Here is a 22,089-nt window from a genome sequence, read left to right on the forward strand (position 1 = left end):
GACTGGATTTATGAGGAAATTAAATGTATGATATCCCGAGGCCGCTCATGCTGTAGATTGGATGTGGAAATACAGCGTTTTTGTCATTGCTGTTGATTATTGCTATATCAGGGTGAGCGCAGCCTGCTGTAGAAACGCACAATTAGGTCAGCGACGCAGTCTCTCACAGAGCGGTGCATTACAACCAAGGGCGTCTCTCGTTTGTCTCTCTCTGCCCTGTGCCCCCTAACGAGGGACAGGAAATAGTGTGGTGAGTTTAACTAGAATGACTGCAGGGATGAGAAATCTTTCATTACTGAAGACCTCTTGTCTTTCATTCCTTAAATTCTGCCCAAGTAGCTAAGAAGAACATGTCAGAGGACCGACTCATGGCACATTGTCCTCCATGGCACAATTCCCTATTCTTCACTGGAATGCGATCATTGTCGCATGAGGAGCATTAATCATACTTATTGGAAATGCTGGTATATTATCATTTGGAGCAGGCAAACATAGATACATTTTGTGAGACCAGATTATTTATTTTGGGGAAGGCATAGGAACTGTCACATGAGTGGAGGTAGGACCTCTTCTTAGTCCTGTACTCAAGTGAATTAGACTGAATATTGCACAGAAAAACTTGTTACATCAATCTGCACTTAAACTAACAGTATGCAAATGAGAGTTATCCCATGGGATACTGAGTCACCATACATAGCACTGAGGAATGCCTGTCATTGAGATACAGTTGAATTGTTTTGTATTTGTTTTGAGTCAGCTCAATCCCTCCAAGCAGGCCCTAAATCTTGTTTTTCTCCTAAGAAGGATTTGTTTTTCTGACTTCTATGAAATAATTAAACTATCGCATCATCTTTTAATTTGTGACTTTATTATATTTAATCCCCCTGACTCCGTTTGTATGTCATCTTGAGTCTGATTTGTTTTTTTGAAATCTTTTGAGAATAATTCTAATCATGTTGAGGAGATCTGGCTAAGGGCTGTTCTGCATAGCATCTTGGGCAATTCTTCCAATCTCCTTCTGGGCTGTAATATAAACTCTAAAGATGAGAAATGGCTTAATCCAGGGCACTAATCTCTGACTCGCTTTCTTAAGAAACTGCTCTGGTTAGAGGGGTGGAAAGGGGGTGGGGGGGTTAAAAGGAGCATGCACATAAATATGTAGTTTGCCATCAGTACCGGATATTTACATCTTACAACACTGTGCAGACAGACGACACCCCCGTCTCTTGTTATTGACCTCACGTCACTGACGATGTTTGTTCAAGATTCATTTAGACCTGTTTTGTTTTTACATAATACGATATTGACATATTTCTAATTTACAGACAATAACAAAAACAACATTTGTTTTTGCATGTTTATACAGTCAACTTTAATTTGATTCTATTGGGCACAGCTCATCCTTTTCAACTGAGGGGACTTGTAAGGCAGAAGCAATATGAGTCCACTGGTAACTCTACACACAGAACAACATTTCTGAGAAGAACATTTGGGAGAGGAAGTCAGTGTGTACCTGGGACATGCAGTAATTGCACACAGGGCAATGTACAGCTTGAGTATTTACAAACAACAACTACATAGCATTTTTCCACAATCCATTACAAAAAGGTGGAAACATATTAGATATGAATCAAACTATGAGTCAAATGTAGGTTACATACAGAAGTCTCTTTCACTTTTTGTGTGGTTGGAATACATTGTGCTGTTAGTGCTACATAACCAAAAAAGAACATAATTTTTTACATTTGATGTAAAAAAAAAAAAAGTACTAAAATACTAGATAAAGTATAACAATTAATCTAATGAAATATATTGCATCTCAAATAACAACTCATTAAAAAATATGTTCAAATGTTTGGCCAGTGAGGGAAAATGTAATAGGAGTATTGAATCAAATAAAAGAAAAAAGTGTCTACCTTGATTATTCTAGTGAAGAGGGACATTAGGCAGTATTTCAACATAGATACAATTATGTTGTCAGTGGTTTGTTCCCATTAGGCAATAAACATTCACCTTTTGACGGATAGACGATAATTCTCTTCTCCTTACAATGATGTTCTCTTACTGTACAGTAAACATCAAAAGAAGCACCTAGAAAGGTTAGCGTCATACAGGGGACACCGAGCATTACTAATCATGGTCATTGACAATGCAAACAAAACTGTTCTCCATATTGCTTAAGAACATTCAGAAATATCGAAGTTATAAATACCTACAATTTATATCGCTTGATTCTAAATATATTTTCCCACAATTTTAAGATTAACAGCATGGAGAATCTTTTTTTTTTTTTTTGAACCATTTCCTCCTGTACTGGTGTTTTAGCTCTGACAGAGACAGATAACGGACTTAGAGTGATGTCAAGGACGGTTGGGACATGCATTGTTTCTCAGGTTTTCACAGACCCCCAGAGTGTCTGATGTGAGAATCCCCCTTCCCTTGATGTTGGTCTAGTGGTTGTCGTCCTCCTCGTCGCTATCCTTCATGGAGATGCCCTGCATGCCTCCCTCCCTCACGGACGCAGTGGCCTCCTCCAGGGTGAGCCGGTTCCTCACCGTGTCGTACATCTTGCTGTTCAGGGTGGAGTCTGGCACTCCCTGTAGCCGGAAGTCACGGTACTTTTTCTACAACAGCCAGAAAGCAGGTGGAAGGGTTAAAACTGGTTCCCGAGGCAAGTGTTAAAATGTATTTCATAAAGAAATAAACCCCTGACCGACGCAGTAAGCTTCTCCTGCTCTGCATGGGAACCTACAGTGTGACAGTGTAGCTTGAACGGGATTTGAACAGAGACGCGCTGTCTGCGTCATGCAGGTGAACATAAACGGAAACATGAGACATTTACATTTAGTCATTTGGCACGGCGGGGAATTGATCCGGCAACCTTCTGACTACTAGTCCTACTCCCTCACCGCTCAGCCATCTGATTCCTTCTGATTACCACAGGACGTGTTGGGCCCGATGTCTCTGTGTCCCTCTCCATAGTAGCTGAGGGTGGGACGATGTCTCGAGCTCCTCTTGTGTCCTCTCTTTTTCTGATGAGCAGGAAGATGAGACGCACCCTGACAGGACCCGATACCGCTCACACACTACCAAACTAACACTGCAATATTAGCGCTGGCTCAGTGTCTGGCTGGAAAGGCTGTGCTCCTCAGCCCGCCAACACAACCCGGGTCACGGCTGCCTTCCTTTTAGGTCATGGCTCACAGTCAGGGAGAAATGATTCAAATGAAGGTTGTTTTCAGAGAGCAGCTTGGTTGTCGAGTTTGAGCTTGTCTGTATTATACCCACTGATAAACCGCAAAACGGATGTTGGGTGTGTTTAGGGTGTGGCTTGTGAGGTACATGTGAAGGTCCTTGCCTTTGACACTGTGTGCTGTGGTGCTGGGGCATGTGTTCAGAGCACCTCTCACCTTGACTACTCTGATGAGGATCTTGAGCTGGTAGACGTGGAGCTGAAGATCCATGCGGTCAGTGAGCCAGGTCCCCAGCAGGTTCATGGTGCTGGTGTACCATTGCTGGAACACACACAAACACAGTGCTCTCCAGCTAGGCACACAGTCACAGGACACACACACACACAATACCCACCTACACGCACACACACACACACACACACACACACACACACACACACGTCGACACCAGTCCCACTGACAAAGCCATTCCGAAATAAGAGAATCAGTCATACCCTACATTTCGTAGCTTGATTCTGGTGATTAAATGACGTGAGAAAATGAGAGACTTCTTGTAAAATGTGTGTGAAAGCATCAGTTAATCATTTTGTGTCCTCAGAGAGAACTTGTGTGTTCTGCCAAGTAACATGTTGTTGGCACCCTGAACCACAATCAGTCCTAATAATAACATTCTCTCATTCATCTCTATAGCTCTCTCCTTGTCTGTCTTCATACATCTCCAGCATTCCCCCTCTCTTTCAAAATGTCCCCCGGTCTCTCTCTCTCTCTCTCTATCTCTCTCTCTCTCCTTCCCTCTCTCCCTCTCTCTGTCTTTCTCTGAGGGCAGGGAACTGGAGTCCTTCATTGCTAGCTACAGTTACAGCTACTAGCCACAAGGCTTGAGATGTTTGTCTGTGAGGCCGGTCGGATTTCCCGTCTAATTGATTGGTAATGATCAGAGCAGGCTGATACTAATCAGATGAGACTGCCACTCAACGGTAAGAGCAGGGTAGAGAGGAGAGAGAAGGGAGAGGAGAGATAGGGGAGAAGGGGGGAGAGACTATCTGGGGGTGACCCCTGAGTTTGTTTGATTAAACTAGATTGAACTTGTATCACATGTTGGGCATTTTGGCTCTGCTACTAGCCTTGTTGGCATAAGTATATTTTCATAAATATTATGTCAATATGATCTAATTTACTAATTCTAGAGTGCAATATCTCTGTTTTATCTTAGTTTCCCTCAGAGAACCTTGATGACAGAGACAATGACTCCAGCAGTTCCAGTAGAATCTAATGGACATCATCTAATGGGGTCGTTCCCGGTCAGAACTTCCACAGTGGACAGGGCCTAGTTATTCACCCTACAGTGTTTTAGCAGGCTAAGAGTACCACGCTAAGCTCTCTGGGGTGAATCACCGTGGTGACCTGGTGTGAGTAGCTCCGTGTGTGCTGCTCTGTGCCTGTGAAGGCCAACGCCACGGCAGCAGGGCTGTGATCTCGCCCCGAGCACGACCCCCCACTGGGAGGCCAGGCCTGGAGGGACTAGCTGCTCTCTCTCTCCCTGCTTTTCCCTCTCTCTCTCTGAACCTTTCCCTGGTCTCCTGTGCCTCTCCACTCGTTATCTTCTCATGCTGACGACACAACCTTTGACCCCTTTGACCCCCCCCCCCCTTCACGACCCTACCATCAAGCTTGACCTACCTACCTTCATCTGCAGAGCCACACGGCCACACGGCCATCTTCCCGCCTCTCTCCTTCCCTGCTTGATTCCCTCCGACCCCCTAAAAGCCAGCTCTCTTACTAAAGAGCACGATATCCTCACAACGTTTTCGTTCAGACAAGAAGTGAAGCGTCGTGAAACGCTTGTGTTCTATCTGCAGGGAACTTGGAAGCTGACTTGGATGCCAGGCTTGTCAAATGAACAGTGATGGCACTCGTGCTTTGTTCCTCTGTAGGAAGACTAAAGCCTCTCTCTGAACAGACGAACACTCCCCAGCTCTTTTTTAGGCTAGATCGGATCAGCAGGGGACTAGCGCTTGCCGACAGCCAAAACAAGCGTAATATGGCTCTGAATAAATAATGCCATAACCCGACAGGGATCAAATCTGTGACATTCTAACGAGTTCCATCTGATAAGGGTCCGGATGGTTCAGGAGGATTTGGGGGGGGGGGGGGGGGGGGTTGAAGGGGTGGATGGAGGGGAGGGGGTGTACATCCAATGCTTGTAAGTGAGTGTGGAGGTAGGGACTGTAAATATATGTAGGGGAGGGGGGGGGGAGGGGGGATTTCAACACACGTACGCACACCCACCCACATCCATCCTCCAACCTCCACCGAAACACACACACACCAAGAGGCACCGACACGCAGACACCCACCGGCACACATACATGAACATCTGCAGGTCCCATCCCCCTTGGAGTGAGAGCTGGGAGGCAGAACGACCTCCTGCCCTCCCAACACCATCCCCCCTACACCCCCACCTCCCCCCACTGCCACACACAACACCCCTCCTTGAACCCCTTGTTCACACCCATATCTGACATGTTACAGGAAGCCATAACGCCTGGCAGGGGGGCAACCAACAGAATTCAGTGCAAAATCTGCATTCCCTTCCGATCCTGGCACCAGTACATATACGCAGCTCCCTGTTCCCTATACAACATGTATACTATACTCGATTCACGATGGCATGGCTTGATAAGACAAAAAACACACACTAACTCCAGACGTAACCCCACAAGCAGACGCGATGACAAAGGCATGCACGCACACACACACTGATTAAAAATGACACACCGGGGACACACATCTACACCTACACGCTTACGCACTCTAAACCATGCTTCCTCTTTGGGTCCACACACCTGACGTGTGTGTGTGTGTGTGTGTGCCCCTCTTCTACAAGACGGGGCCAGAGGGCTGGTAAGGGGTCGGCTTAGGGCCTTTGTGTTGTCTCTAAAAAGCATGGAGAAGCAGGAATGCTGGAGGAGAGGCGGTCCCTCCATGGGGGGTACAGGGGGATTACAAGCAACCTGTGACTCTGCCTCTTTCTGCCTTTGCTGCTGCTAATGTCTACGTGTGTGTGTGTGTGTGTTTGTGACAGACTGAGAACTTATGTGCCCCCATGCAAAGCTTTTTTTGTCCGTGTGTATTTATTGAAGTTTTTCATTTATTTATACGATGTCCCAGAATGAGTCGTCGGAAATGTTTTAATCTTTTTCAAAGTCTGGTCACTTGCACGGTTTTCTCTGGTTTTGTGTCTGTGTCTCTCAAAAGTGTGTTTCGGTGTCTACACAAAGCCGAGTGTCTTTGCCGGTGACTGAATGCGTGTTCGTTTCATTGCTATGTTAGGGCCGTGTAGCATGTGTGTGTGTGAGAGCTCTCCACAGACTGGGGCTGCTTGTTGCAGGGTGCCGAGTGTGCAGTGCACATCATGCTGGGACCCAGCTGTGTCTGCAATTAGCGGGAGGCATGGAATGATGATTGTTGCTGCGGCGATGCTAATGCAAAGTGACAGGCTTACTTCCAAAGGATAGAGAAGGCCGCTGTGTCTCACCGAGTCATAATGCACCACTTTTCCTTTTTAATACGCTCTCTCTCTTTCACTCACACACATGCCTGCGCACAAGCACACACACACAACAAAATGAAATACGACTGTTACACACTGCACACATCCCCCCCCCCCAACACACACTCCACACCCAACACACACTCCACACACACACACACAAAAAAACATGTTGCCAGTGGAGCCCCCACAAAACGAAAAACAAAACAATCCTCAAAAATCCATTAAGGACTGGTAGGCCAATCTAAGGCTCAACCTTTCTCCTGTACTCCCAGCCAGGGTGTCTGCCTGGCTTTGTTTAGTGCTTTAAAAAGAGCTGTCCGCACTGCTCTCCTGCCCCAGAGAGTGCAGGCCTCACTCTGGCAGCCAGGGCAGCTAAATTAGGCCCCCCAGCGGGCGGCTGAGGAGAGGACCCGAGGGTTGAGAAGTCTTTAAATCTGACTACAAGACATTATGCACTTACGACAAAGGGGCCGGCTAATCCTACCTGCTTGCTTTTCACTGCTACCGCTGGCCTATTATTGTGTGCTTTATAGCTCATGAGAGGAGGCCCATTGATGACGGAACTCAATTACCATAGTAACTCACACCGGTGACCCTCGGGCCCCCACCTTCCCCCACCCCCCCTCAGCTATGCACCTCTTTCTCCCCCCTCCCCCCTCCTTAAAAGGAGGTCTGAGTTGGGAGCTGCTGTGCTGACCCCCAGAGGCAGTTCCTTTGACAGGATACTGATGGGCAGAACCGCGGCCCTGCCACGCTGCGCGGGGCTCTTTAGCAGCAACACCACCACGGACCCTTCCATCCAGCCAACTCTCTGACCGGCACTCTCTCTTTCTGTCTAGCTTTTCCGACTCTTTGAAAAAAAAAAAACTGAAAAAAACATGTGTAGGGTGTTGGGGGTGGGGAGTTGTGAATAGCAGAATTGAAATAAAGTTTCGGTCTCAGCAAGCTTATGGACTTCAAACTGTTTTGATTGTGTCACTGGTACAAAGAGGAGCCCCGGATGACGATTCACACGCCTCAGCGCAGCCAGGAGAGGAACAAAACTCTCCCTGTGTGTGTCCAGCTAGCACTACATCTCCAAGATGCCTGCTTAAGTCCTCTTAAGAGGTGTGATTGAGCTCCAGGCCGACAATGCACGGTGTGGATGTACACCCATACACAGGCCCCATGCAAATGTACATCACAGAAACGAGAGGGAACACATTTAGTCGTGTCCCAAGCTATATTCAGTGGCAGTCTGAGTCGCCAGTCTCATTCCTCTCATGAGTGTCAGCTAACTGACAACAGTGTCCAAATAAGGGACTACGTTACAAAAACACAGGGTGAGGAGGAAAAAACACCAGGGAGGGAAAGAGCGTGTTGTGAGGAACTAAACGGCTGGAATTATAGTCTGCGTTGCGTCATTGAGTAAACACACAATAAGGGGACAAAAAAGCTCAGTGGTGAAAAAGCTCCAGCTCAGGGCCTGAGCAAAGTGAGCCATTCTCCTCACAAAGAGCCGCTTAGAAGCAGATTGAGGGAGGCAGAAAGAAGGGTAAAACACTCGTGGGCTTCAGCCTCTATAGGGGGAGCGAAAATGGAATAAGCCAGCAAGCACTTGAGGATCCCGCCGAGCACCTGAATGGGAAGGAGGGGCGGGGGGGGGCCCCGGGGGGCCACGGAAGGTGAATGGCCTGCCTTTTGGGACCAATTTGTCTCTTTTCACCCTGCTCCCCCTGCCTCCACGTTGACAGATGTACAAAGAGGGCCCCGCGCTGGGCCTCTCATCCACATGCACCAGCGAGCAGCTGTCACTTTTGTGGGGCAAGTTAATCAAACAAATGCCACCATACCTCCGTGTACACAGAGAGGGAGCCAGAGATGAAGGAGCAGATGACACAGGGTTTATGAGCGTGTTTCCATGCATTCATGAGGTGTGAGAGTAGGCTGTGTGTATGTGTGTGAGAAAGAGACAGAGAGTGTGTGTGTAAGTGCTTTTGTGCGCACGTACGTGTGTGTGTGTGTTGCCAAATCACTACAACCCTCAAAATCTCTCACTAACCTAAGCAACAACAACAAAAAAAACTTCCCTTCTAACACTCGTTTTTCCTGGTCTTGTTGTTCCTGGTCTGTTTCTGAAGCTCCCCACGATGTTTTCCTAGCCCTGCCCTGGAGCGCTGCACTCTGCCACAGGGGATTTGGTTAACTGTGGAAGATCCCAGTGAAGCTGGACAGAGGGAAAACAAAGTGATCTCTCAGTAATTATAAAGACTCTAAGCTGCTTACAGACTTCATTAAAAGGAAGCGAAACCTTTTTAACTTGTTTTGAACAGTCGTTGTGCGTCAACATCCAGAAACCATACCTGCTCGTTCTCTCGGGTGACCCACTCTCCACGGCCCGCATGACCGCCCAAAGCCTCTTTCTACAATTGGTTTATTTCAACATAAAGAGATTAATAACTGGTATGAAAACCAATAAGAGGACATCGAGGAAGTGTCCGTGGCTTCTCATGGGACCAAAATATATTTGTCTTTCTAATGACTCTGTATTATAGTTTATAAAATAACCACGAATGTAATCTTTGATCAACCATATTTTTGTTGATGTATTATTTTTGAATGGACTCCACAGGCAGAAATCTGTAAACATGTTTGATTCCTTTTTGTTGATCATTTCAGCAAATCCAATTGACCAATACTCTTTTAAAAGGGCAAAAGTAAAAAAATATATCTTCAAAGCCAACAAAAGGAATGGTATATATATTTAAAAAAAATTGCAACGTAAGCAATAGGACACGTTCCGATGAGTTATTTCATCCTGTATGATTGCTTTTTAACTGGGGGTGGGGGGGGGGGGGGGTAAACAGTTTGACCCTATCTTATTTAACAGACCCAACTCTGTAGACTTTCCTTAGATGTGAGTATTCTATCAATCTGCCACACAACAGCAAACAGCCACAGCTAGAGAGAATGAGCATCAGACAGAGGACAGATGCACAGTTCTTCCCCCACACCTCATCCTGGTTCACTCTCCTTCCTGGATGCTGGTGTCGGTTGCTCGGCCACCGCTTGCCTCAGCCCGCCACGGTTAACTTTCCATACCACACAAGCTCAACTTGATTAAACTGTTCACTTGGAGTGGCAGTTGGTGACCGAGGCCTGCAAAGTGGTTAAGTGTCCCGGACAGTGAAGTGGTATGACAGCAGGTCTGTGACTCACTCTGTCTCATTCTCATCATCACCGCCGACCCTGCCACCAGCTCACACGCCAGCAGCATTAGAAACAGCAGTGCAAAATCCCAATCTCAATCTTGCCTAACCTCTTGTACCTCTAGCCCCTAGCCCCTCCCCGCCCCGCCCCTCGCCCCCCCCTCCCTGGTCCGGCCAGCGGTGAACCAGTTTGCCCGCGCTGCGGTGACAGCGAGAGAAGCAGCGATTAAAAGCGCCTTAACTTTCGTCACAAAGTGCAATCTCGCTGTGAATCTGATAATTACCCAAGGTCAACGGAAATACTTCAAATCAATCAATGAGCCAGGCTCCTAATCCCCCCGAGGCAGGGCAGATTAAGTGTATAATTGACTAGTGTAATCCCTCTATCTGTAGCCCAGCCCTGTGGAGCCTAGCTTCGCCCAGCGCCTGGCATCATGCCCCCTGCTGACAGCCTCCCCCCCCTCCCTCCCCCTTCTTTTCTGGCTGTTGGTGTGAGAGGACGAGGAAGAGCACGACGAGGCCACACTGTATCAGTGCAGCGCTGGATTTGGCCATGGCTGAAGAGATGGCTTTTTTAATCAATGATCTCTGGGCCACCCGCATTAAGTCGATGAGCCCCTCTTCCACGTTAAGCACAGCTGTTTTAATCCTCAATTCTTCAGCTGTTCTTTCAAGAACCACCACAGAAGGCTGGGGGGGGGGGGGGAGCAAAACAAATTATTTTTTCCTCCACCACACCCCAACTCTGTTCCCGGCCTAACCTTGTCCTTGTATTTCTGTTTGCCACGCCAGAGTGTAGTAATCTTAGCGGTCTGACTCTGAGATTCATTCCTGACGTGGTTGTGCTTTGAGATGTAAATTGGTGCTTTGTAAAAAAAAAACGACATGCCATAAAAAAAAAAAAAGAAGAAGAACCCCCCCCCCTCGCCATTATTGTCATCTCTTCTCCTACTTATATACAATTTACACTCAAAATAATCATTATTTATACAAATAATACTCCTTCACAGGAATTTAGAATAATACATACACCAATCCTTGTGCATGAAACAAGATCAGTTATTCCTGAAAATGATGCCTGTAAGGAGTCAAACTAAGACCTGCTTTAACAAGGCCCCCTGCCTTCCAACCTTTGTCTCAGCGTGAGTCACTTGTTAATATGTCTCAAATCATAATTCATTCAATTGGGCACTGTTGTTTTCTTAGAATATTAACATTGGGCCATATGGTCAGTCTCATGAGCAGGCAAGGCCAAACACTGGCCTACTGATGCATATTCGAATTACTGGGACATGTCATTGTAATCTGCTTATGACACTGACTTTCTTTGACCATAATTAACTACTGGGTAGCCTATGGACTACTAGTGATGAACTTACTTTCTAGCACACGCTTTTTATGACCAAACCCTGCATTTCACACAGGACATCATGAGGAATAATTGTCCCATAAGCCTGCAGATCTGGAACAGGACTGTGGGTTGTGACTGTGTGGATTCGAACTGGACCTCTGACCTTGACCTGGATCTCTCTGAGACACACGTGTCTTCTGGCTGGCATGCTAGCCTGTTCAGACCGTTCCTATCAATGAAGTCTGGTCATAGAGAGCTCTTTTAGACCTTATTTTTTTTGTCTAGACGACCAGTGGGTTCATGTAGGCTGAAACAAAAGACTTCATTTGTCATTTGAATATGCTTTGAGTGGTTTGTAGAGGGATTCTTCTTTCAATCATCAGTAATGCTATTTAGTCATATTCACAAATCACTGGTGTTGAAACCTTTTTTTATCAAGATGAAAAAAAGATTAAAATCTCATCACCTACATATCCTCAGAATCTGGGTGTATGGATGGGTGGAATAACAATGATTATTTTTGTGTATTATTTTAGTATTTTTGTGTTTAATCCACCTTCATTGATTGGTTTAAGTTTTGGTGACTAGCTGTTTATGCTGTTTTATGGCATCGGCCAGATCTGGGTCAAGTATGATTGTACTATATTTACTGTAAATGTGATATTATATTTATATGACAGAAAATACCAAACATGTCTGAGTGCCTTCAGATGTGTTTGGAAAAGTAAAAGATTGTTTGTAATATTCATAATTTAAAATAATTATCTTTTTGTTAAAAAAGATTTTGACACACATAAATCCTGCTCTTTCTTAACCTTCACTCAGCTGTTCACTTCATTGATCACTTCAATCTATCTTAGCTATCGCTTCCATTTTTTATAAATTAGCCCAGACCTCACATGTATGCTTTTCTTATCTATGGCAATGTTGTGAGGGTGACTAAAAAGGAGGTTTCCAAATAAGTCAACTCTCTGTACCCAGAACCAGGTGCTGGTAGGTGTTAGGTAGGTAGAGCTGAGGTCAGAGTAGGGGTAGGTGGGTATTGAGTAGGGCAGGGGTTCAAATGAATGGGTTGTTATCAAGCTCCGTGGAAGCCGGGTAATGACCATTCATTTGAATCAGGTTTGTTGGAGCAGGGAAACATCTATAACATGCAGGACAGTGGCCCCTGAGGACCGGAATTGCCTACCCCTGGAGTAGGGAGTAGGTGGGTATTGAGTAGGGGGTAGAAGGTGGGGTCAGACAGCTGAGTGGTTAGGGAATCAGGCCGGTTTGATTCCGGCCGAATCAAATGATGTTGTGCCCATGGGCATGCACTTCACCCTACTTGCCTTGGGGGAAATGTCCCTGTAATTACTGTGATATAAATTGTAATGTAGGTGGGGGTGAAGTAAGGGGCAGGTGGATATTGAGAAGGAGGTAGGTGGGTGGGAGTGCCTGTGAGACTGTAGTGAGACCAGTAGTGAGACCAGTAGTGAGACCAGTAGTGAGACCAGTAGTGAGACTGTAGTGAGACCAGTAGTGAGACCAGTAGTGAGACCAGTAGTGAGACTGTAGTGAGACCAGTAGTGAGACCAGTAGTGAGACCAGTAGTGAGACTGTAGTGAGACCAGTAGTGAGACCAGTAGTGAGACCAGTAGTGATAGGGAGATGGGCCACGCTAGTAGATGCACACAGGAAGATTATTTGAATCATGGTGGAAAAACATGTGCTAAAACAATTCGGCATGAGAGATAAGTTTCATTTCAAAACGATATAATGAGGTGATAATTCAAAAAAAGAAGAAAGATGACAAAGAAAAAAAATGATAGGAGTGAACAACTGGCACATGCGGAAACCAAAGACACTCCAACGCTTGCTGGATCAGAGAGCACTGCGGCAGAGGAACAGCAGCTAAGCCTCGCGCCTTCTGAGCAAGTCACAAGAAAAGCACAGCAGAGGAGAGTTGTGGAGTGCAGCGAGAGACACCTTCATACGCCACAGCATCGCCAGAGGGAGAGCAGATTGAGAGTGACACAAAAGTCCAGCAGGAGAGAACTCAGCAGTAATCAGAGCAGAAATGCTCTTCTCATGGGAGAAGATACATGGCACAACAGCAGGTCACAAGCAGCAGAGTGAAACAAACATAGAGAAGTGGACACTTTCTCCACGAGTCGACGGAGAGGGGAGGCAAGTCACGCTAGTTAAATGAACCCCCCCAACACACACACACCCGCACACACACACACACACACAGAAACAAACACACGCACACACACACAGAAACAAACACACGCACACACAAACTAATCAGGCACAAGCAATCAGAAGTGTTTGCCTGAAGAAGCAGAGCTGACAGTTGGTTGACATGCATCACAAAGGATTATATAACCTGCATCATGTCCCTGGCGCTTCCTTAAGACAGTGTTCTCTTTTTTCATCCCGAAATGTACCCTCACTCCTTCCCGCGTTCATGACATGTGATGCTGTGTGTCTCTTTCTTCCTTTCAATCTGTCTTAAGCCCTCGTAACAATAAGCCCCAGGTCAGAGAGGCTCCTTAAGGGAAAGATTTACTGAAGACACCCTGATTTACTGGAGCAGTTCCACAAAGGTTTAAAGTAAGGTTTGGGGTGCAGAATTAATCCATAGAGTGGACAGTGAACTGTGTCCCGATTATATATGCGTGTATGATGTGTTTGTGTAAGACTACGGCTACACCAGATGATCTGGTTAGCAACGTGGAGGAGAAAAAAGGATTCCACCTAAGAACAGGGAACAGATGTATAAAAAATGTCAATCCGTCTTCCGCCGACACTCTGAAAGTACCAAGAGCCTGAGCTCTCCATATCCCTCTTCTGTTGACCTCTGGCCTTAACCTTTCATTTGGCTTTCAACAATGTGTACATCCAGAGCAAGTCTTAGTGAGTATGTGTGTGTGTGTGGAGGGGGGGGGGGGGGGGTGAGGGGGGGGGGTGGAGTAAAGATTGAATTAAGCCACCTTGCAGGGAATCAGGGGACCTTTTGTGCTGCCTTTAATTGATTAACTCTTGTTTGCTGACTCAAAGAGAGAACACTGCTTAAGATAATCCCTCCCCAAGATTTGTCTACGTTTCAGACAAACACATAGAAACAAAGAAAACAACATAGGGGAAGGCAGAGGCCAGGGCAGAGGCCAGGGCAGAGGCTGGGGCAGAGGCTGGGCAAAGGCCGGGGCAGAGGCCAGGGCAGAGGCCAGGGCAGAGGCAGAGTTGTGAAAGCCACGGCTCAGAAAAGGGGGGACAGGGGACAGGGGACAGAAAGAAACGGAAAGAGAAACCAGGAGAAAACGAGAAGAGTTTCAGTATAGGGGCTCTAAAATGTGACTTATCCCTCTGAGCCGACTGCGGGATCACATGTCGGGGAAGCACTGGTTTACTTACATCAAATAACCTTTCTATGTACACCTCCTCATTGACCTTATCACGCAGCATGTCCTGAGAGTGGCGCATGAATGTCACATAGCCGTCTGCAATGTCCATCCCTGGCTTCTGTAGCAGACAACACAAAGAGAAGCAGAGAGAGAGAGAGAGAGAGTGAGGAGGGAGGAATGTTTCAAAAAGAGATATCATCTACAGACACTGGAGAAACCTGTGGGAAGAGCTTATCAGGAAGGGTTTCATGCGTTCCACAGGATTCATGTGAAGCAGGTCGTCACTGGGTTTTATTGCATGTCTAGCAGCAAAACATGTGACTCAACATTCAAAAGAAGGGCTAGCAAACTGTCGGAGTGAGAGGTTTCTATGTAAGGTGTTTAATTAGCAGAGTCCACATTGGCTGTGGCTGTTTATCAGGGAACTTCCTGTCAGTTCTCAGTTGCTGGCTAAGGTTCAGACGTCCCAGTCTGGGCATGTGCAAAGGGAATACAAACGTCAGAGGTACACGACTTGTCTGGGGAGCAGATTTTTAAGCCCGCCAATAAGAAATGGGCATTCATTTAAGAAGACCATACACCGTTACAGGAGCAACTCTAACTAACTTTGTTTCTGTCTGCAACCCTCCCACTCTCATTTCAATTCCTATCTGCCTCTTTCAATTCCAAACTAATTGATTGTGCCCACCAATGTCATGTCAATCTTAAATCACCCTCTGATAAATATTAATTCCACTGACGAGGCTTTGATTTAAAAGTGGTACGTTGGCAGTTAAATGCTCCTCCTGAGAAGTGGTGTTTAGAAGAGACCCAGCTAGCGTGCCAACCCCCCCCCCCCCCCACCCAAATCTGAAATATGACGACCATCTGGAAGTGAGGAAAATCATGGCGAGAAATGTGTGTTTTCACAGAAAGAATCAAGATCTGTGTGTGTGAGAGAGAGTGTGAGGGATTGTGTGTTAATGAGTTTGACTGTCCGGTTGGTTGCCGTCTTTGGTCAGAATGAGGACTGTATTTTAACATTGGGAAGGAGGACATTACACTAGTATGTGCGCGCACACACACACAAATATGGTATTGAAGATAATATAATTATATTCTCACTTACTGGTACGTCCACATATTTTGAGGCAGCTTTCACCTTAAAATAAAGGGGGGAGAGAGAGCAGATGGAAAAGCAAGGCTTAGATGTCTGAGTGTGTGTCCACCTTTCATGACAAAAGCTGCATAATAACCGTCTAGCAAATGAGTCGGCGGCAGAGGTAAAAGTGTCCCACCAGGACACAAAACTGTAAAAGTGCACTCTGGATCGAATCAGATTTCTCATACAATATCCAGAACACTTGTGGAAAGCGAGTAACTGCTGGATGAGGGTACTAAGAGCACTCAGGGCAGGTGTGATTGCATTCTGTAAAACCTCGAGGTCGGGTGTGGGAGAGAAACAGAGGCCTTACTTACTGTGAAAGAGAGGAAGGAGGAGAAGAGGGTGCCCTCGTCGTACCTGGAGAGCTTTGCCAGGACACTCTCCAGAATGACCACAAACTGAGGACGGAGAGGAAGACAAACGAGAGGACGGAGAGGAGGACAAACGAGACGACGGAGAGGAAGACAAACGAGAGGATGGAGAGGAGGACAAACGAGACGACGGAGAGGAAGACAAACGAGAGGACGGAGAGGAAGACAAACGAGAGGACGGAGAGGAGGACAAACGAGACGACGGAGAGGAAGACAAACGAGAGGACGGAGAGGAAGACAAACGAGAGGACGGAGAGGAGGACAAACGAGAGGACGGAGAGGAGGACAAACGAGAGGACGGAGAGGAAGACAAACGAGACGACGGAGAGGAGGACAAACGAGAGGACGGAGAGGAGGACAAACGAGAGGAGCGACAGGGACACAAGGCAGTGTTGATGATTACCTCGCGCGCCATAAATCAAGTGAGTCATGTCGATTTTCATAGTGAGATTCAAAGAAAAAGGTAAATACGTCTTTGTCACTGAAACAAAGCAAATGAATAGTCTGCTCAGACAACGTGATGATTGACAAGGATCTCGTCCTGTCGTTGCTCTCCTCTGGTTGTGGATACAGACATGGCAGTGTGGCGCATGTTTAGCTTCACCGTGATGCACTGTGAGTCAGTAGCGTCAGGTCAGTGGTCGTTGCAGTACCTTTGCCACCAGCAGTGTCGTCATCTCCTTTACTGTTTCCTCAATCAGATTGTCGATTTGGGAGTGATACTGTCTCTGTGAGAAGATAAAGAAGTCAGACCTGTCCAGCATCCCAACCATGATCACACATTACAGAATGTTAGGTGGGGGAAGGCTTGCGAGAGGCCAGTGTGTTAGTAGGCTAAAGTCTCAGCATTTTAGGTATACTACATGTTTTTTGCTTCAGGCTACAGTACGAAGAATTATAATTAGTCCCCGATAGGAATCTCAACTGGGGGCTTTTCAGTGATGCAATGGATTTCTTTATCCCAGCATGTACATACACGGTGCAGTACAGTGAAGGGGCCTCTCATAATTAATTCAGCTCTGGTAATTGGAATCAGTCTTCAGATTCCGCAAATATGAGAACTCTCACTTCCAACCCATGTATATTCAGTAGCATCTACACATATGCTAATGAAATGAAAACAATTCAAGTGTTGGAAGATGGGGGGGAAAACTGCAATAACAGCTAATTATACATTTGGGAACCAGGGGTGAGATTTCAATTGAATTGTTAGCCACACTTACCCAGTCTCTAACAAACTTTCACAAGACAGAGACAAAAGAAGCAAAAGAAAGCTAGAGCAACCATGATGACAGTGAAGACGACACAGCAAACACACATCAGAAGCCCATTCTCAACTTAAAGCACAGTTAGAGAACAAGGCAATCGCAGCAGATGGCAGTAAAACGAACGTAAGAGCATGTACTGTGAGGAATAACATGTTATTAATATATTGCGTAAAGATATGGTTGACACAGCAACAATGAATGGAGTCAAGCACAGTGGATTCGGAGTGAGCTGAATTCAATCCATGCCACAAAAAAATATATATATATTAATATTTTTCCTGAGAGAACTGGCAGTGATTCTGAATGGATATTGATGTGTATTCACAGTGCAGCATGCTCAGAAAAACATCCCTCTTCAGAGAAACCACTGCAGGGTACCACGGCTCATGATATCCTTCAGAGCACTCAGTGACAATACTGAACAAACTGACAATATAATTGCAATTGTATATCTCTCCTGAAATCTGGTTGCAGACCATCAGAGAAGCAGCGTGTGGACTGTGGGCGTGAGCGCAAGCCTCAGCCCTTTGGTGTGTGGCTGGTGAGGACAGACAGAAGAGGGGAACACCAGTCTCTCTTTCTCTGTCTTGCTCTCTCTTTCTTTCTCTGTCTTTCTCTCTCTTTCTCTGTCTTTCTCTGTCTTTCTTTCTCTCTCTTTCTTTCTCTCTCTCTCTCTCTCTCTCTCTCTCTCTCTCTCTCTCTCTCTCTCTCTCTCTCTCTCTCTCTCTCTCTCTCTCTCTCTCTCTCTCACACACAGCCCCGTGGCGTGTGTGACTAGTGAGGACAGACAGAAGAGAGGAACACCATACCTCCTGGCCCAACTCCATGGCACACAGTTTGGCAGACTGGGCCTTGGCGTCCACCATCACGTTGAACATGGTGCAGATGGACTGAGGCACGCGGAAGTCAGTAGTCCGGCTGCTCCGCTGCAGTTTCGCCTCGAAGGCCACCCTCGTCCTGCGGAGAGATCGCACGCGCTAGTCCGGGTGTTTCCGGGTGTTTCCGTGACGGGCATCGCCGCGCCATGAGCCAGCAGACACGGCAGACGTTGGTGTGATGGATCGTAAGGCTGGTGGCTCCACATGACGGGCCCGGTTGGCAAGTGTGGCTCACCGTTTGATGCAGGACTCAATCATGTCGCTGGACATCAGCTTCAGCCTGCTCTCCAGGTGTTTCCCAAACTCCTCCTCCGGCCAGTGGAGGTCCCTGATGAAGGTTTGCAGAGCGTCCAGCTTCCAGAACAGGTCCTCTGATGTTCCTGAGCCGTTACTGAGGAGGGCCAGACGTCAGGGGGTCAGAGGTCAACGCCAAAAGCACAGACGCCAAGAAGAGTGAACTAGGGCACAGAATACAACACAAGGGAACAAGGGACCACGCGTTCATCCATGGCTCTGGATGGGACTTTTTATTTTTACCGTTTACTGATCGATGATAGTGTTTGGAGTTGAGCCGTCTTTGAGCTCGTGCAATACAAGCACTGAAGTATGTGTGCGCAGTCCAAGGTAAAAATAAACAGACATCACCACTGATCAAATATAATAACCACCCCGAATTGGTTATGAAACCCCAGAGTGGTTATTTGGGAAAGGGTGGGGTCCATGCTCACTCCAGGTAGGTAGGCAGGTGAACGCCTTGGAACACACACCTAGGAACACACACCAGGACGGGTTCCAGGAGCTCTCTGAGGCAGAGCAGGAAGGATACCAGAGACATGGAGCCCAGTGATATTCTCTGGTTAGCGCACAGTGCCCTGTGTGTCTGTTTTTGTTGGTAAAATGGTCAAAATATAGGACCCAGATGAGGAAAGCATCCCTTCAGAGCATCAATGAGCAAACAGAGAAGAGGAAGGAGGAGGAGGAGGGTGGGGGGGGGCTAGGTAGGTGGCTGAGGTTACGAACGGTGTCTCTATTCTTGCATGCTGTGTTGTGAAACCCTCTACCACCCAAACTGAAGTCCTGCAGGCAGACAGAGAGACAGGCGCCTCCAGGAAGCCGACTCAGACATGAGCTCCCTCCTCAGCGTTTAGGAGCTCCAGCTCAGAGTAAACACTGCTCGGTTATTCACCCCACAGTGACACACTGAAAGGGGACAGCAGGGGCCCAACTGAAAGATACAAACGTATCACTTGGATGTTGTTGTAAGGCTATGTTTCCAACAAGGTATAAATGTGGGGAATTTGGGCAATTGACCAGTTGAAGTTGCAGTTCACATCAACAACTATCAGGAGGTAATACTTAAATTTAAAAGCCATCAATAAGCAAATTACAATTCTTTATGTAAGTAAATTTATTTTTCCAATTTTTATTAAGTAACATGTTTGTATCTTTCTGTCCTTGGGTTCAAACACATGCAGGAGGCAAATTAAGAGCTGTTGTAGGGTCTCCATTTTGAAATCCCAGCAACTCTTTGCACAATTTGTATTCAATGTGGTGGCGTTGGCATGAACATGGCTCCAGGTGAAACAGAAGGAAGGTTCCGGAAGCAGAGTCTGGGATCCATGGAGCTTCCTGTAGCCAAAATGTGTCTATAGGCTTGTTATCACGTATATGTTTTCAAGATGGTGCTATCTGTCAGTTAGGAATATCTGTTGATCTGTCAGTTAGGAATTTCCACGTTGAGAGGACTTTGGCTGCACCTTCTGGCTGCTACACACAGCACCTGAGCCTGGGCCTCATGTCAACATGTACTTGGTTGCTCTGACTTGGCAGAGAAAGACATTCACCTCTTATTTCACCTCTCATGTTCACTGAGTGTGCAGTGATTGACTGTATAAATGTGCTTCTCATCATGTTTACTGAAACAGGTTGAGTTACACCTGGAGAGGTGGGTATGATTGGCGGTCTAGTGCCTACAAACATGGAACTTGGAATCTTAAAAGCTGGTGTGAGGGTCACACTCAGCAGGATGCACTGAGTGGGGCTCGCTTTCAACGTTCTTCTTCACACCCATTTTGCTGGTTGGTGTAGACTGCATTTCACTTTCGTTAAGAGTGGCACAGATAATGTGTCGTTGTACCTTGAGGTGTCGAAAGAGAGTGCTTTTAATATATAGAGTCTAAACATAGATTCTAGATTCTATTGCTACTCACTTTATTTCTCTGTTACGCAGACAGTCACGCACACGCCAAATATGGTTTGATATCATGTTTTTTGTGTGTGTTTTGCTTTAGAATGGGATGACACTTGAGAGACAGGAACCATTAGTTCTCTCTGTGCATTTAGCATCGTTTTGTCAAAGTATGCCAGGAGAAAACGTTCCTGTCAGCTACTACTCACTCCAGATTGGTGATCTAAAGAGCAGCCTGCATGTTTATCTCTTAGTTAGCAAGTAAAACTGGGCCAGCTGACGAGTATTGAAGTTTCAATACCAACTTGCCTTGGTATGGTGGGGAATATGTGACATGTTCATGCCAAGGACACGCATGCATGTTTCAGGCTCCAACTGATACTTAATACACACTCAGAGTCACATATAGCTGTCATCCAGTTGGGTGCAGCAAAGCTGGGCATTTGTGGAAGGTTAACACTTGGCACTGCTAGATTTGGTACTTTGGGCATTTGGAGGTTGACATTTGGTAGATTCACATTGGGCAGATTACTTGCTATACTCCTGTAGAGAGGACACAGGCAGAGAGGAGAAAGAATGTGCTATAACAGAAGGAATGCAGATGGTTCGAAGAAGCAATGAGAAATTAGAGAAAAGGGGCATTTCTGAAGAAGCTAGAGGGAAAGCAAGCAAACCTGACCACCGATCAGCTCACATGACTACACACAAAACAAAAAAATTATGTATTCACACACATTTAGAGAATGGTACAGTAAATGATCAAATATGACTAAAATGTGAAGACCCTGACACTGTAACAGTAGGGGTGGGAATATTATTGAAAAACACAATATACAGTGTTTATTTCAGGATGACTAATTGAGCATATGGTTCACGGCATAATTGCTAAAGAAAACAGTGAGTGGTAACAGTGGTTAAGTTGCAGCAGATGTACTGTTTAAAAAAAAAACGCAGACAAAACACAACCGACCAGAACAGGCTGAAAGACTGGCGTTTCAGACAAATGAGTATTTTACCTTCAGAGAGAGAGAAAACAGAAAAACACACACAATAGACTTGCAAATCAACTAAGGATCTTTAATCCCTAGTAAAACGGACTAAACCACAGGGTTCAAATGGTCCCAAACCGTTCATGTGTGCTGTACTAATGATGTTCTTACTTGACAGGCTCCCAGGACTCTCTCTCGAAGCCCCTGTGGATGGACTGGGCTATGGAAGACTCCATCAGGTCCACATATCTAACCACCAGAGGAGCGTACAGGTCCTGCAGGTGCTTGTGGAACTTCCCGTTACACAGGTTATCTGAGGAGAGGGACAGACAAGTGCAAAATGTTTCATCAACAAGGTTGTTCATATCCAAGATAAACCTAAAGGAATTGGTTTACACGATCAACAGTGAAATATTAATGTGTATGTCATGTGTGTAAATTTATATAATATTGATTTATTCTAAAACTGTGCATGTCCTAAAATTCGGTTTAATTTGAAGTGATAGATAATAGTTACTAGCTAATAATAGAAATGAGAATGTGATAGATAGTAGCTCATAACTGTGGAGAGTT

At 46.1% G+C, this 22,089-nt stretch overlaps 1 protein-coding gene across 2 annotated transcripts in view; it reads right to left on the minus strand.

The window, feature by feature from the left end:
* Nucleotides 1-1,354: 1,354 nt before the first annotated feature.
* Nucleotides 1,355-22,089, minus strand: part of cadpsa (Ca2+-dependent activator protein for secretion a) — a 77,261-nt gene continuing 56,526 nt past the window's right edge. Inside the window, exons 20-29 of one of the 2 annotated variants that reach the window (XM_084705297.1) lie at nucleotides 21,688-21,829; nucleotides 20,921-21,070; nucleotides 18,575-18,730; nucleotides 18,271-18,418; nucleotides 16,847-16,921; nucleotides 16,137-16,220; nucleotides 15,787-15,819; nucleotides 14,689-14,796; nucleotides 3,411-3,515; nucleotides 1,355-2,624 (exon numbers count right to left, since the gene is read on the minus strand). In XM_084705297.1, coding sequence (XP_084561423.1) covers nucleotides 2,451-2,624; nucleotides 3,411-3,515; nucleotides 14,689-14,796; nucleotides 15,787-15,819; nucleotides 16,137-16,220; nucleotides 16,847-16,921; nucleotides 18,271-18,418; nucleotides 18,575-18,730; nucleotides 20,921-21,070; nucleotides 21,688-21,829 — 1,175 coding nt within the window. In that variant the 3' untranslated portion in view covers nucleotides 1,355-2,450. The remainder of the gene's footprint in view (nucleotides 2,625-3,410; nucleotides 3,516-14,688; nucleotides 14,797-15,786; nucleotides 15,820-16,136; nucleotides 16,221-16,846; nucleotides 16,922-18,270; nucleotides 18,419-18,574; nucleotides 18,731-20,920; nucleotides 21,071-21,687; nucleotides 21,830-22,089) is intronic. The other variant, XM_084705296.1, reaches the window with a different exon arrangement.

Source organism: Hypomesus nipponensis, chromosome 9 (genome assembly GCF_054491055.1).
Source record: "Hypomesus nipponensis isolate SF chromosome 9, ASM5449105v1, whole genome shotgun sequence".
NCBI classification, from domain to species: domain Eukaryota; kingdom Metazoa; phylum Chordata; class Actinopteri; order Osmeriformes; family Osmeridae; genus Hypomesus; species Hypomesus nipponensis.